This window comes from Artemia franciscana, chromosome 14, assembly GCF_032884065.1.
Source record: "Artemia franciscana chromosome 14, ASM3288406v1, whole genome shotgun sequence".
NCBI lineage: Eukaryota > Metazoa > Arthropoda > Branchiopoda > Anostraca > Artemiidae > Artemia > Artemia franciscana.
In genome coordinates this window covers 34,647,769-34,664,719 of record NC_088876.1, presented here as the reverse complement: position 1 = coordinate 34,664,719, position 16,951 = coordinate 34,647,769, and the positions used below count along the sequence as shown (strand labels likewise).

At 35.5% G+C, this 16,951-nt stretch overlaps 1 protein-coding gene across 1 annotated transcript in view; it reads left to right on the top strand.

Annotated features, from left to right (window-relative positions):
* Positions 1 to 8,773, top strand: part of LOC136035633 (proliferation-associated protein 2G4-like) — a 47,090-nt gene extending 38,317 nt beyond the window's left edge. Inside the window, exons 8-9 of the mRNA XM_065717528.1 lie at positions 1,830 to 1,958; positions 8,526 to 8,773. Of these exons, the coding sequence (XP_065573600.1) occupies positions 1,830 to 1,940 (111 nt within the window). The 3' untranslated portion in view covers positions 1,941 to 1,958; positions 8,526 to 8,773. The remainder of the gene's footprint in view (positions 1 to 1,829; positions 1,959 to 8,525) is intronic.
* The last annotated feature ends 8,178 nt before the right edge of the window (positions 8,774 to 16,951 follow it).

The following is a 16,951-nucleotide window of genomic DNA, read 5'->3' as shown; positions in this document are numbered from 1 at the left end:
CCACAATATGATCTTTAAATGAGACTGATTCATCAACAATAATACCTAGGTATCGAACACTTGAAGTCCTCCGTATTGTAATGCCCCTAGCCTCAACTGAAGGTATCCATGGATAACAATTATCAGACCGTCCAAAAACTACATTAATAGCAATCTTCTTGCACCTCATCCAGGTACATATCTTTTGAATAATACTAGATCCATGTTAATAATAATAATTTATTTTTGACCCGCTACAAAAAATCAAAGCGGAGTATCAATAAAAGAAACAAAACAAACACTACACAAAACAGAAAAAGCAAGAAACTAAAGCAAACGAGTAAGGCCTCCGTGGGCGGGCAGATACTTATAAGTAGACTGGGGTATTTTGCCAGCAAGCTCTGTGAGCTTCGACCCAATATCCGGGAAACTATAAATAGATATGAGGCTCCTATTCCTGTACCATGGAGGCATACTATTGTAATACCCCTAACTTCAATTGAAGGTATCCATGGATAATAATTACCAGACGGTCCAAAAACTACATTAATAACAATTATCTTGCACCTCTTTCAGATAGATATCTTTGAATAGTATTAGATCCGTATTGTAATGCCCCTAGCTTCAATTGAAGGTATCCATGGATAACAATTACCAGACCGTCCAAAAACTACATTAATAGCAATCTTCTTGCACCTCATTCAGACAAATATCTTTTGAATAATATTAGATCCATATTGTAATGCGCCTAGCTTCAATTGAAGGTATCAATGGATAACAAGTGCCGGACCGTCCAAAAATTACATTAATAGCAAATTTCTTGCACCTCATTCAGATAGATATCTTTTGAATAGTATTAGATCCATATTTTAATGCGCCTAGCTTCAATTGAAGGTATCCATAGATAACAATTGCCAGACCGTCCAAAAACTACATTAATAACAATCTTCTTGTACCTCATTCAGATAGATATTTTTTGAATAGTATTAGATCCATATTGTAATGACACTAGCTTCAATTGAAGGTATCCATAGATAACAATTACCAGACCGTCCAAAAACTACATTAATAGCAATCTTCTTGCACCTCATTCAGATAGATATCTTTTGAATAGTATTAGATAATGCAGTAACCAACAATTCATTCGTTTTCGCAAGCATAATTGGAGCTGTGTCATCAGTAAACATCAGGAGAGAAACATTAGTCTCTTTATAGATAAAGTAATTAAAAATAATGATAAAACGATTTTATTTTCAAACGCCTTATATGCTCATGCTGATCAGCGGCAATAAAGTCAGAAACATTATTCACAAGTGGCCAAAGAGAATTAGAAGGATCATTAACATAAACCAAAATAATAAAGGACCTAAAATAGACCCTTGGGGTACACTGCATCTAATTAGCAATGGTTGAGAAATTGAGCCAGATCTAAAAAGGGATGTAGACACAAATTTATAGCTGCTCATGTGCTTTTATTTTGCATGAATAATAGTTAAAAACGAAAGGCACGGGGGTAAATAATTTCTAAAAAAAAAGATAGCCAAGCAAGCCATTAAAGCTGCTAATTCTCTTTAATATGCTTTTATTTATATAGTTGCTCTCCAATCAATTTTGACTCTTAAAAAGGACACTAGAATCTCCAATTTCCAATCAAATGAGCTTCGTCCAAAGTTTCTACGACCAGTCATTCCGTACAAAGTGCCTTGGTGACAAAATTAAATAACAAATTCATTGTGCCTACTTCTCTTTTTATTTAGGCAGTGCTATTTCACTTTCTATGATGAAATATATCTAAAAAAGAAAGCTGATTAAAGGTTTATTTGCTGATAATTTATGTTTTTAATTTGCAGAAACTATTGAGCACTTCAGCGAAACCCAAAAAGTCGACAAAGAAGAATAAAGCAGGGAAACCCGGGGAAGCCCCCGCGGAAAACGGTGAAGCAGCCGTCAGTTCCGCTTGAGATATTATTTTTTGACTGGTAACGTTTTATTGATTATTCTCTCTTTCTTTTCTTTTTTCAATGTTCTATTGATTATTCTCTCTTTCTTTTCTTTTTTTTTTTCAATGGCATGCCTATAAGGATATAAAAATAGCGACACTCCTAGAAAATAAAACTGAAATCTGCAGAATCAAAGCGTAGCAGGTTATAGTCAGAGCTTATAGCTGTCTACTTCAATCAGGGATGTATTCAGAAGGGAAGAGCTAAGAACTTGCCCTGAAATCGCAAATTTTTCCCGAATTTCAGTGCACTGTTTGTTCAAATTGTCAAATAAAACAGGCTTTTATTGCCATCCCTCTTCCTCCTGGACAAAATTCCAGCTTCTGTGAGTAGCTTCAGTAGTGCCACCGTATAGAAATATACAGTGGCTTTATAAAGGCGTACAATGCTGAGCAATGAAGTTCGATCTCCTGTTTCGTGTTCTTAGCAGACGATTCAAAATAGTCGCACAAGGCCCAACTGGTGGGACTTTTAAACATAAAGATGTAGAAAGTCGTAGTATATAACAGTAGGCTTCAATTGTGCCACTATGAGAACACTTACAATGCCTAAGAAGAGTTAACGCAGAAGTTACTGGGACTTAGTTTAATGCAGTGTTTTAGTATTGAATGAATGAATGAACTTTATTACCCCTAAAAGTATAAAAACACAAAGTACGGAGTATTATAAATAAACAAAAAAAAAAAAACGATAAACATCGAAAAAAAATTCAAACTAACAAAAGACAACATAGACTAATTAACCAGTATCAATATGGAAAAAAGGCTGCAGAGGGTCATACACCTGAATAAAGTTTAAGCTGATGTTAAAAATTTCAACTAAACTGACTAAGCTGATTTAAACTGTTGTTCAAAATTTTAACTGAACTGACTAAGCTGATTTAAACTGTTGTTCAAAATTTTAACTGAACTGACTAAGCTGATTTAAACTGTTGTTAAAAATTTCAACTAAGCTGATTTAAGCTGTTGTTCATAATTTCAGCTAAACTGACTAAGCTGATTTAAACTGTTGTTCAAAATTTCCACTGAACTGATGCCAGAACTAATTAAACTGATTTAATCTGAGGTCCAAAATTTCAAATGAAGTCCGTCTGAACTGACTAAACTGATTTAAACTGATGTTCCAAATTTACACTAATCTCCGCACGAACTGATGTTTATGGCGTAGGTCTTAGCTGAAATATCTCCTTTATCTTTCTGTTTTATTTAGTGGTGGAAAATCACCTTCGTTTATTTCATTTTTGCTTTTCTTTTTTAGTTTTTTATTTTTTTTTGTGAGAAACTTCGAAGAGGTATTTTTTCTTTAACAGTAAGAGTGGCTTTGCGGAGGTCTTCGCTGAAATATCTACTTTATCTAATCGTTGTAATCACTGGCTGAAAATCACCCTCGTTTTTTTTTGTCTGTTATCTTTCTGCATTGTTTTGTCATATATCATTTTCTCAGTTATCTATTTTAGTAGTTCTTTATTTATTTTTATGGTACTTGGTATTTACCAAGTGACATATAGCGATCGCAAATTCTGTCGGTCCCGGTTTTGCTCGTTTAGGCACTTCCAGATAAGCTAGGACAATGAACTTTGGCAGGCATATCAGGGACCAGACCAGATTAAATTAGAAATAATTTTTTCTCCGATTTGACTTTCTGGGGGGGGGGGGAGTGGGGACGGTTAATTCGGAAAAAATAGAAAAAAATGAGGGATTTTTAACTTACGAACGGGTGATTGGATCTTAGTAAAATTTGATATTTAGAAGGAAATCGTGTCTCAGAGCTCCTATTTTAAATCTTGACCGGATCCGGTGATATTGGGGGGATTTGGAGGGGGAAACCATAAATCTTGGAAAACGCTTAGAGTGGAGGGGTCGGGATGAAACTTGGTGGGAAAAAAATACAAGTCCTAGATGCGTGATTGACATAACCGGAACGGGTTCGCTCTCTTTGGGGGAGTTGGGAGGAGGGTTAATTCTGAAAAATTAGAAAAAATGAAGTATTTTTAACTTACGAAGGAGTGATCGGATCTTAATGAAATTTCGTATTTAGAAGGACCTCGTAACTCAGATCTCTTATTTTAAATCCCTACCGGATCCAGTGTCATCGGGGGAGTTTGGGGGGGACCGGAAATCTTAGAAAACGCTTAGAGGGGAGAATATGAAAAAAAAGTATTTTTAACTTACGAAGGAGTGATCGGATCTTAATGAAATTTCATATTTAGAAGGACCTCGTAAATCAGATCTCTAATTTTAAATCCCAACCGGATCCGTTTCATTGGGGGGGGGGTGGAAATCTTGGAACACGATTAGAGGGGAGAGATCAGGATGAAACTTGGAGCAAAGAATAAGCCCGTAGATGCGTGAGATACGTGATGAGATACATAAGTCGTTGATACGTGATTGACATAAACCGGATTGAATCCGCTCTCTTTTGGGGAGTTGGAGGGGGTGTTAATTCGGAAAAATTAGAAAAATCGAGGTATTTTTAACTTAAGAACTGGCGACCGCATCTTAATGAAATTTGACATTTAGAAGGAACTCATGTCTCAGAGCTCTTATTTTAAATCCCTACCAGATCTGGTGACATTGAGGGGAGTTGGAGTGGGAAACCGGAAATCTTGTAAAACGCTTAGAGTGGAGAGATCAGGATGAAACTTGATGGGTAGAATAAGCAAATGTCGTAGATATGTGATTGACATAACCGGACTGGATCCGCTCTCTTTGGGGGAGTTAGGGTGGGGGCCCAGTGCTTTGGCGAGTTCGATGCTTCTGGACGTGCTAGGACTATGAAAATTGGTTGGCGTGTCAGGACCCTGCACAAATTGATTTGATAAAGTCGTTTTCCCTGATTCGACCACCTGGGGGGCTGAAGGGAGAGGAAAAATTAGAAAAAATGGGGTATTTTTAACTTACGGGTGGGCTATCGGATCTCTGATGAATTTTGATATTTAGAAGGACCTCGTGTCTCAGAGCTCTTGTTTTAAATCCCAACCGGCATTAAGCCTCTGATTTTCCTTTTAAATTAATATGGCTCTGAAGCATGGGTGCTCCGAAAAGCAGATGAAAATTTACTAGATGTTTTCCAGAGAAATTGCCTACGGATTGTTCTGGGTACCCGGCTGACTGACCGTACTTCAAATAGTAGGTTGTACGAAAAATTTTGGTTCAACCCCGCTTTCTAGGGCTATAATGAAAGAAAGGTTGAGATGGCTAGACCACGTTCTGCGGATGAAGGATGACAGTTTGTTGAAGATTGTCCTTTTTGGCCAACCGTCTGGGGCTACACGGAAAGCAGGTCGTCCTTGTCTGGGTTGGGAGTATGTCATAAATAAAGATTTAAAGGAAATGGGAACTTTCTGGGAGGATTTAAAGAGGGCGGTCTTGAATAGATTAGGTTGGAGGAGGAGCGTGCGTAGTTGATTTGGCCTCAGGCGGCTTGGTGCTACAGTGAGTTAGTAGTAGTAGTAGTAGTAGTAGTAAGTAGTAGTATTTATTCTTAGAATTTTGCCAGAGCTCTTGCCATATGAGTTCTTGGCTCTTTTCTCTTCCGACCTCATCAAAAGTGCCATATGAGCTCTTAGCTCTTGTTATCTTAACAGCTCACCTAGACATAAATAAAAATATAGTTGCTGCTCTAAGTAAATACATATGAAAAAATGTTTTGAGCTTGATAAACATAAAAACGTAGGAAGCGCTAGAAATTTTATGTCTCCCATAAAATTTTGAGGCTTAATTTTAACAAAATTTTCATTTATTAACAAGCTTCTTTTAATTCATTAATTAATTAATAATTTATTTTATATTTAATAGTTGAATTATTTAACTATTAATCTTTTTTAGTCCTGACTTGCAGAATTATTTAATTACTTAATCTTTTTTAGCGGACTGGTGAGAGGGAGGGTCCAATTTCGTGTAAAACAGAAGATAATTGATACATTTAGCTAAGTGCTCGTTGAATATTATGATATATTGTATTTGTAATTCTTGTTTTATTGGGTTCTATTTTCTTAGAAGAGATGTAAGTCTGGCAATATTGGCTTGGCTTGGCTGGCAATATTGATCGATTACGGTTTTGACATCTCTCATGCCTGGGTAAAATCTTTATTAGCCCCCCTCCCCCTTGTCTCCCGTAAAATTTTCTGGCCTAATTTTATCAAAATTTTCATTTACTAACAGCTTTTTTTCAATTTATTAATTAGTTAACATTTTATTTTTTATTTATTATTTAAACTATTAAGTTATTTTGACTATTATTGTCTATTTATTTCATTAATCTATTAATTATTTTCATTTGTGAACTCCATCCTCTACTTCATTTAATAAAATAAAATTCAAAAAATTAGGAAATAATTATAACCATTAGATTATTTACTGGGAATTTTGCGCCCCCCTTAAATTTCTGCACAAGTTCCCTCTGTCTTCTTTCTAAAACTGCTTCTGCTTGTGATATCCATTTCAAAAATAAAACTTAGTCAAATATATAATTCACGTTTCCAAGGGTATCGCGGAAATATGTGCTATATGTATATATTTAAGTACTTCGGAATTAATGAAGCGAAATGCTAAACAGCAAAAGTATACCAAAAACTTGCATATCTGTGCATTAATACACGTCTTAAGATCTTTAAACAATAATTATTTAATCGATAATAATAATATTGTCAATTAATAATAATTAGTAAGCAAACAATAAGTTTTTAGCGATACTGAGTACTTTTTTTTCCAAAAGCCTAAAAAGGGCCACGCGCTTCTCAAAATCCTAATTCTAATTTCTCTTAAGCCCAATTTACTTCCCCTATAAGTTTTAAGACGCTTGGGAGAATCCATGGCTCCAATTATTAAAAATGCTTTTATAATGCCGGAACAAACAAAGTGTTATACACATTTATTTTTCTACTGAAACATTTGCGGAGGGAGGTTGTCAGAAGGGGTAAGGACCTATGTTCGTGCTCCAACCATACAAATTGAAAATCTTATACACGGTTCCGGTTAAAGCAATGTGTTGCGTGCCTATCTTCTGCTAATTAGCTGCTGGGGTGTAGGAGGGGATAACTTTCTTCATCAGATTCAATATCCTTCTGTGATTTCGATTAAACACAGTACGAACCTTTGTGCTAAAAAGAAGAGGGGGCAGATTTTGGAGCTGCTTCGTGCCGGCAAATATACAGATTCCAAATCATTAAAGGTTCCCAATTTACCCAACGTGCTACCTGCCTATCTTTCTTCTAAAAAGTTGGCACTGGGGAGGACTAATAACAGCTTGAGTGTATTGAATTCGGCTTTGTATTCCCATCAGGACTTGCTCGTTTTACGTCGAGTCAGAACTTAAACTGTTTTCAGCTTAATCGGGTCAATGTTCGTTTTTTTTTATCTGGTATATGAGTGTACTTGTCAACCTCTCGAAATTTCCAAAATGGGTTATGCTCAAAAATAAATCTGACCATACAATTGGTTTACTCTGTTGTATCACAGTGAATTAATGCTCTATTTCGCAATACGGAGTATCTTTTACGGGGATATATTCCAAGGAGGCGAAGTTGGACAACAAGATTGGTTCTAGTCCTTGTAAAAAAGATGCAGTAACTGAAACTTCAACTTGAACTCCTATACGTCAGTAATGTCTCTAGGGAATCGTTATCCATGTTCTATACAACTGATTTACTTATCTGTCTTGATAAGTCTTGTGACGTATCTGTCTTGGTTGAAAAGCGGATACTCTTGGTCTGAGCCACCTTTCTAATATGATTAATAAGAAAAGAACAAAGGTTAAGTTCTAATTACTGTACCAACGAGATAATTATTAAAGCTCAGGGAGCTCGCGTGATACCATTCTTCTGTTCATATTTAAAAAAAGTCAAATGACAACTGCCAATGAAAAATGAACAAAACAGCACTTCAGGTTGATGAGAATGTGCTCTTTTTTATCTTCACATTTGTTCTACTTATTCTAAGAAGATAATTTGACGAAGTGTTAAAAACTGGTGCTGCTGGAATAGAGCTCTCCACTGGAGCATCTCAAGAACAAACAAAACCTGTCCTTTTCAGCTCCTAGAAATGATTATACTCGGCTCTCCAAAATGTAGTTGCATATTGATCCGTCCGATTTGAAATTCAACCTTTTCCTAAAATTGCAGGGTTGCCACATTCCCGAAACAAACCGAAACCGGTGGGAAAAAAAGTGTAGAACAGTAGTGTTTCTCCTGAAGAACAATGAATTTAGATCACGCTCGGTGGATGAATTATGAATTGTGTTGCATTTTATGACGTCATACATTTTGGCCCTACAGAATGAACGATACGTATATCCCTCGAGATGAGTTTGACGAACATGTATGTGAGGGGCTATCGATATTCTCGAAGAGGAGCTTCCTACATTTTATAGTATTTTGGGGATTTTTTCTCGTGAGTACTTGAAGGAAACCTAAGGAAAATATCCCGTCATCCGCCTCCGTCCTAGTGTCTTTGTGTATATTTTTTTTTTAGCTTTTTCACATGGTTGTTCTTTGTGTTAGTTAGTTAGTTGTAATGATCAACCTTAATTTTTATTTTCTTTTTTCAGGTTTTACCATCTTGGTGATTTTTGACTGATTGTCAAATGCCATAGATAGAATTCCTTTTGGTATTTAGTTCTTTCTCAGTGAAATTAAAAAGTGTGATAAGCTCTTATGGCGTTTATTATAAAGACCTGAGAATATGTTTATTTAAAAGTGTCCTATGTGGTTTTTAAGAAAAATCTGTTTCTCAAATACTTTGGTGGTAAAGTGACCTAAATGGTATTCTCATAGAAAACAATAAAAAATTATAACTCAAAATTATTCTTGTTCGTTTTGATTAGACTTAGACTTTATTAAACAAGAAACGATATACATAAATCTTATACAAAAGAGACAGGGAGGCAACTCGTTTTGTCTCCTTTAACAAAAGAGAGAGAAAAAAGAAGAAGGAATTACACCCCAAGAACTCGCACGCCTTGTTTTGGACAATTTGGAGTTTTCGTAAATGTGAATGGAATGTCAACATCCAAACGGTCGGGCAATATTGAAAATAGCATTCAACTAATGAAAAATATAATTTTAACATTATTTGGTAAGGAAACAGGGATTTTACTCTATGCAAAAAACCGAGATTCCTGGACACTGTTGCCTCGAGTTTATTAATATGCGTCTTAAAAGACAGAGTTGAATCAAAGTAGATACCTATATATCTAAATACATCCACCCTTTTTATGGAGGAAGTTCCAATACTAATAGTTTTAAATGACACTCACTTCACTGCTCTCAAACTTCTCCCAGAAACCACAAATTCCGGCTTCTCTAGGTTAGGTATTAGTCGACAAGCATGAAACCAAGAATTTACATTAAAAGCAACAGGTTCGAGGGCCATTCGTAGGCCCTCCTCTTTGCCAGCCTTCGAACTAATTGCTGTGTCATCTGAAAACAATATTGGTAATTCTTTGTCCGAAGGCCTACATTTTGGAAGGTCATTTATATATATAGAAAAATTTAACAGTCCCAACACAGACTCTGGTGGAACCCCTATATTTTCTAAAGGAAAAATATGAGATGATTCTTCACCAACTTGGACTGTAAAACTTCTTTCTAATAAATAAGATCTCACTACCTCAAGAGCTATTCCACGAATACCTATATTCTCCAACTTATTAAAAAGAATTGCATGTTCTATTGTATCAAAAGCTTTTTTAATGTCAAAAAATATAGTTGCCACCAAATAAGTGTCATCCATAGCATCTGATAAGAAATTATGCAAAGCAGCTACTGCTTGCTCTGTTGACCTACCACGCAAGAAACCAAACTGATTGGGAGAAAAAAAAATTCTTTACCAGAAATGAAGTAAATCTACTCTTTATTATTTTTTCAAACTTTAGAAATAGGTAATAAAATAGCAATAGGCCTGTAATTATTTAGATTATCTTTATCTCCTTTTTTAAACAAAGGTAAAACCTTAGCTACTTTAAGACAAACTGGGGAAAAACCATTTTTCATGCAAGAATTAAAAACAAATAAAAGCGGCTGACTAAGTACTTCAGCTAATTCTTTAAACAGAGAAGTCTACATATCGTCACATCCTATCGAAAATCCGTTTTTCAAACTAGTAACAGCTCTTTGAAATTCCAAGAACTGGATAGGGTACATACAAATAGTCTTATCTAATTTATTTGGAGTATATTTTCTATGATTATGTGTCCCAGCAGAAATTTGATCCACTAGATCACGTCCAATTTTCCTAAAATGGTTAGCAAATGCTTCTGCCATTACTCTCATCCGTTATTTAAGTTTTCAATATCAATTTCATTTGGATACTTCATCTTATATAATCTATTTTTTCTTTTATACTATTTAACAAGCTTTGAGTAACCTCGGTCATACTCGGACATACTCGGTCAAATATTTAGTTAAACTTACTATAAAATAAAACAATTGACTGATTCGGGTCTTCAATATTTAACAGATCACTCCAACCTATATCTCTTATTTTTACTTTCATTTCATCTATTTTTGTCTGGTCAACTACCCTCTTATAAATTTTATTGGTTCTTTTTTTACGCTCGATTCCTGATCCAGAAAAGTCAGAAACAACAAATCAATGATCAGACGTATCGTTTGAAATAATATGGGTATCAAAGCAATTTTGTGATGTAAAAATGTTCAAACAGTTCGTGGTAACGAACTGTAGTAAGGAGCGATCCGGCTCAATAGTAACCAAAACTCTAAAAAATTGAATTTTGATATCAATAGCTACATCAAAAGAATCGCATTTTAATGCTGATTTTAAATATATAAGTTTCATCAAGTTTAGTCTTACCCATCAAAAGTTACGAGCCTGAGAAAATTTGCCTTATTTAGGAAAATAGGGGGAAACACCCCCTAAAAGTCGTAGGATCTTAACGAAAATGATACCATCAGATTCAGCGTATCAGAGAACCCTACTGTAGAAGTTTCAAGCTCCTATCTACAAAAATGTGGAACTTTGTATTTTTTGCCAGAAGACAAATCACGGGTGCGTGTTTATTTGTTTTTTTTTTTTTTTTTTTTTTTTTTTTTTTTTTTTTTTTCCCAGGGGTCATCGTATCGACCAAGTGGTCCTAGAATGTCGCAAGAGGGCTCATTCTAACGAGATGAAAAGTTCTAGTGCCCTTTTTAAGTGACCAAAAAAATTGGAGGGCACCTAGGCCCCCTCCCACGCTCATTTTTCTCCAAAGTCAACAGATCAAAATTTTGAGATAGCCATTTTGTTCCGCATAGTCAAAAACCATAATAACTATGTCTTTGGGAATGACTTACTCCCCCAAAGTCCCTGGGGGTGGGGCTGCAACTTACAAACTTCGACCAGTGTTTAAATATAATAATGGTTATTGGGAAGTGTACAGTCGGTTTCAGGGGATTTTTTTTTGGTTTTGGGGGTGGGGTTGAGGGGAGGGGGCTATGTGGGAGGATCTTTCCATGGAGAAATGTGTCATGGGGGAACAGAAATTCAATGAAAAGGGCGCAGGATTTTCTAAAATTACTATAAAAAAACAATGAAAAAATAAACATGGAAATTTTTTTTTCAATTGAAAGTAAAGAGTAGCATTGAAACTTAAAACGAACAGAGATTATTACGCATGTGAGGGGTTCTAAAAATACTTTAGCATAAAGAGCGAGGTATTTAGGAGGAGATAAATACCTCGCTCTTTATGCTATAGTATTTTTAGTAATTTCAACTATTCATTCTACGGCCTTTCTGATTCAGGGGTCATTCTTAAAGAATTGGGACAAAACTTGCGATTTAGTGTAAAGAACGAGGTATTAACGAGGGTACAAACCCTCTCATATACATAATAAAAATTAAAGAATATAAAAGTTTGTTACGTAAGATAATTCTTAAGTTACGTATATTTTTTACTAATAGAAAAATTCGTTAAAAATAAAAATTTATAGTTGCCTTTTTATGTAACCGAAAAATTGCATGGCAACTAGGCCTCCTTTCCCATCCCTTATTTCTCAAAATCGTCTGATCAAAACTAAGAGAAAGCCATTTAGCCAAAAAAGGAATTAATATGCAAATTTCATTTTAATAATTTATGTGTGGAGAGCCAAAATCAAACATGCATTAATTCAAAAACGTTCAGAAATTACATAAAAAAAACTAGTTTTTTTTAACTGAAAGTAAGGAGCGACATTAAAACTTAAAACGAACAGAAATTACTCCGTATATGAAATGGGTTGTCCCCTCCGCAATCCCTCGCTCTTTACGCTAAAGTTTGACTCTTTGCCACAATTCTGCTTTTTAATACAATTAAAAGCTTTAGCGTAAAGAGCGAGGGATTGCGGAGGGGACAACCCATTTCATATACGGAGTAATTTCTGTTCGTTTTAAGTTTTAATGTCGCTCCTTACTTTCAGTTAAAAAAAACTAGTTTTTTTTATGTAATATCAATAAGAGTTGCATGGTTATCACAAATTCTTGACGGTAGTAAGCAAGTAGGTAACAAACCATGCAAAATGAAATGTTCAAAAATGCCAATCCCTTATTAGATGTCAAAACATTATGACGCATTAAAATCTCCCGTTACATAAAATGGATGGTGTTGTTGGGTTAGAGCATCTAGAAATGACTCATATTGTCTTAAAAACTCTTGATGACTAGACGATGGTGGCCGATATACTACAATTACCAAAAACGTATTTCTTCCATCATTCACTTCTACTACACAACTCTCAAATAGCATCTCAACATTCCAAATCATAAAATCATTACGTAAAGAAGATGTAAAGTCATCTCGTATAAAAATACCTACTCCTCCCCTCCTAATCTGTTTGCAACTAATACCGAAAAATCGATAATTTTCGTAATGTTGAAATGTATTATTTTAATCAAGGAATATTTCAAAAATTAGAAAACATCACAAGTAGAAATGGCCCATAAGTTGACATGGTATTCACGTAATGGTAAGACAGCAAACCTTATTGATTATGTTATTGTAAACAGAAGACTAGCAGGTTCAATACAAGATACTAGGGAGTATAGGAGTGCTGTCATTGACGTTAAAAGTAAAGATCACCATCTAGTAGTGTCTAAGGTTAATTTAAAGCTGAAATTTCGGAAGGGTAACTACCTTCCGGAAAGTTATGATGTTGGTAGACTCCAGGATGAAAATTTGAGAAAAAAGTTCCAGGAACAGTTGAATACTAAACTTTAGAGTTTAAATTTGACAATGTGGAAGATGGATGGAATAATTTCAGAAAAACTATTTGTGAAGTTGCTGATGGTGTCTTAGGGAAGAGTGCTAAGATTGCAACTAGGAACATTAGTGAAAAACCTTTAGGTTTAATAGAGAGTAAAAGGGTTTTGTACAAGAATTATCTGAGTGATAGGTCGTATTAAAACAAAAGGAATGTAAAGAAAGTGGAGAAAGCATTAAAATATGAACTAAGAAGATGTGAAGTGGAGGCCATGGATAAAATTGCTGATGATCTGGAAGATGCGGCTAGATGGCATAATAGTAAAATGTTATACTGGCATGTTAATAAATTGAAAGGGAATAGCCAGTCTGGACTAGAAAGATAGAAATGGGGCCACAATTAGTGATAAGGAAAAAGTTAAAGAAAGATGGGTGCAACATTTTGAGAATGTGCTAAACCAGTTGCAGGAAAAGATATAGATGAAAATAAAAAAGTTTGTGATACCTTGGATGTGAAGGAAGATTTGTTTAATGAGGAAGAATTAGCGACATTTCTAAAGGATTAAAAAATAATTAGGCTCCAGGTGCTGATAGTGTGATTAATGAGTTTCTTAAATATTGTGGCTCTGAGGTTAGGAATAAGCTACTGAAGATTATGAGCATGATTTTGGAAAAAGGGGAAGTATCCAGTGATTTTAGGAAAACCTTAATTAAACCACTGTATAAGAAAAGTGACAAGAGTGAGTGTCGTAATTATCGAGGCATTAGTCTGGTCTCTGTAGGTAGCAAATTACTGAGTAATATGATACTTTTTAGACTGAGAGATGCTATAGACAAAGTTTTAAGGGAAGAACAATGCGGTTTTAGAAAAGGTAGAGGATGTGCCGACCATGTTTCCGCTTTAAGGTTAATAATTGATAAGTCCCTTCGTTGTCAAACACCTTTGGTCCTCAGTTTTATCGATCATGAGCAAGCTTTCGATTCTATCGATAGAAGAGCGTTAGCAAAGGTTTTATCCTTATATGGTAGGCTATACCAGAAAAATACATTTAAGTGATTTGTGCTATGTACGAGAATAATGCTGCTGCGATGAAGGTAGAAAATGAGGTTAGCAACTGATCAGCATTTTGATTTAGCCATTTCGTTCAACCTAGTTGAAAGGTCCGGAAACTGCATCTTTGAGAATGACATCCCCCCCACTGTCCTCATGAAAAGGGTTGTAAATAATGCCCTTTGGGTATGTAAGGCTTTTATACAAAGTGTTCATGTCGAAACTTCAAAAGGGTTATTCGATTAAAATTTGAAACAGTTGGCGTATTTTTTAATAGTCGAAATGTGATTGTAGAGCAACTGACCCCCTTCCCACTCTCACCATCTTCCCAAACACTTCCAATAAAAATTTTGAGATAGCCATGTTGTTTAAAGTATTTGAAAGGTCTAGGAATTATGTCTTTGAGGATAACAAATCCCCCGGCCCAAAGGGCAAAGGTTTTAAGTTATACCCCCGGGGCATTCGGAAAGGCGTATGGTCTGCGTAAGAATCTTGTGAATCAGGTACTGTTAAACTCTCTACAGTATATAATAATTGGGGACCTAAATACTGATATTAATCGATCTTCTGTGAGAAGTGAACTGCTTTTTGAGTGTCTTCCATCATACCGCGTTGTGCCCAAATCCCACAATTTTTCATATGTTCATCATTCTGGAAGCACAAGTGATATTGACCATATTATTTGCTCGCTTTGTATTATCTCTTCTTCTGGTTCCGTTCAAGTTAACGAGCAAGATACTGACCACGTGCCAATTTCAGCAACATTTACAATGGATATTCATCTATCGGAAACCAATTGCTCGCGAGAAAAATCGAAGTGGTTTGAAAAAATTAATTGGAGCAAAGCCAATATACCGCACTACATCTCTACCTTGACAACCCTTCTTTCTACCATACGTGTTCCATATCATCTTCTTCAGCGCCAGGTACCTACGAATGGTAAAGCCGATATTGACTGTTATCATAACCAACTTGTGATGTGTATGAAAAGGGCAGAAGAAGCTGCCATACCTTGGCAACGTATTCGTAAAAGAACACAAAAACCTACCTGGTCAATGGACCCTTGTTTATAGTCGATAAAAATAAAGCGAAACTATGGCTCCAGATATGGAATGAATGTGGTCGGCCAAGTTCTGGGTGTATCGCTGATATCAAACGTAAAACTAAAACCAATTATAAACGCTATCTGAGGTCGGCACGTTACCACGGTATGGATTTCCCTGTAAGTAGGGAGGATTGGCGAAAAGTGATCAATTCTGACAAGATAAATAATGAAACTATGACAAGTAATTGCCTTCCAACTTCAGCTTGGTATAAACATTATTCTTCGATTTTTTCAGTGATTAATTATTCAGTGCATTCTGTTTCTACTCACCTTCTTACCCCCCTCTTTAGTTCAACGTTTTCGCAACGCCATATAGTGCCCATATCTTTTTCTTCCGTAATTAATGCTGTTAAAAGTTTAAAATCTGATTCAATAGATGAGGATGGTATTTCTAAGATGCATATGTCGATTGAATGCACCCCCCTTATATCTCACTTTCAGCTTCTTTTTCAAATGTGTCTATGTATTTCATACGTACCTGAGAGTTTTCTGTGTGGCGCTGTTTCGTCAATTTTAAAAAGGGGAAAGTCACCGATTGATTGTTCTTGCTATCGACCTATTACTGTATCTTGTAATATTAGTAAGGGCTTTGAGTGTATCCTTCTACCATTTTTGATTAAAAATATTATTGAGGATGAGAACCAATTTGATTTTGGGAGTGGGGTGGGTTGTCAGCATGCGCATAAGATTCTGTCTTCTCTATTGTCTGATAATTCTTCCAAGGGAAATAGTCTTTATATTTGTGCTTTGGATCTTTCGAAAGTGTTTGATAGTGTGGTCCATAGTCAGCTCATTTTTTCCTTGTATAATTGTGGGGTCAATATCTCTATTATAATGCTTCTTAGGTTTTGGTATTCAAATTCGTTTCTTCAATTAGGATCTGCACCAGACACTATTATAAGAATTAGGAGTTAGGCAGGGTGGTTTTCTGTCCCCTACGCTTTTTAAGATTTGTATTTCTAGTGTGCTGGCTAAGATTTCAGATACATACCTTTCTGGTCTTGAGGATGTTTCTTATCTTGCGTATGCTGACGACTTGCTTCTGATTAGCCGTTCCAAAAAGGGTCTTTCCAAAATGGTCTCTATAGTTTCTGATGCTTTCTCTGATATTGGCCTTTCAATTAATATAGATAAATGTGAGTTTCTTCCCTATAACTGTATTACTGCTACTCCCCTTCACTGTAATAACTTCACTATCTCTCTTGTTGATTGAATTCGTTGGCTTAGTATCTCTATTACTAACAATCTTTCGAGCTTAAGTCAGCGTACTGTCTGTGACAATAACTAAAAAGATTCAGATTGGTTATGCAAAAATTGTTGCAAATAGAGGGAAGTATAATAGACGTGCGCTGGCTAAACTTTATTCTACTTTCTGTGATTATTCTGTCCTTTATACTTCAGGTCTTTCCCCCCTTCTTAATAATGGTAATTTAAAAAGAATTTGGATAAATTATCTCAAATTTTACAAATTTCTTCTGTATCTTCCACCTTGGACAAAAAACCGGACTCTTGTTAAAAAATTCTTAGTTCCTGACATAACTTTAAAGTTAGAGATTCTTCACAGACAACTCTCCAGTACAGCTTTTGCGCGCCTATCCCCTCACCACCGTCTTATCCGTTTTTTTCGTTGACTTTGTGTGTGTATTT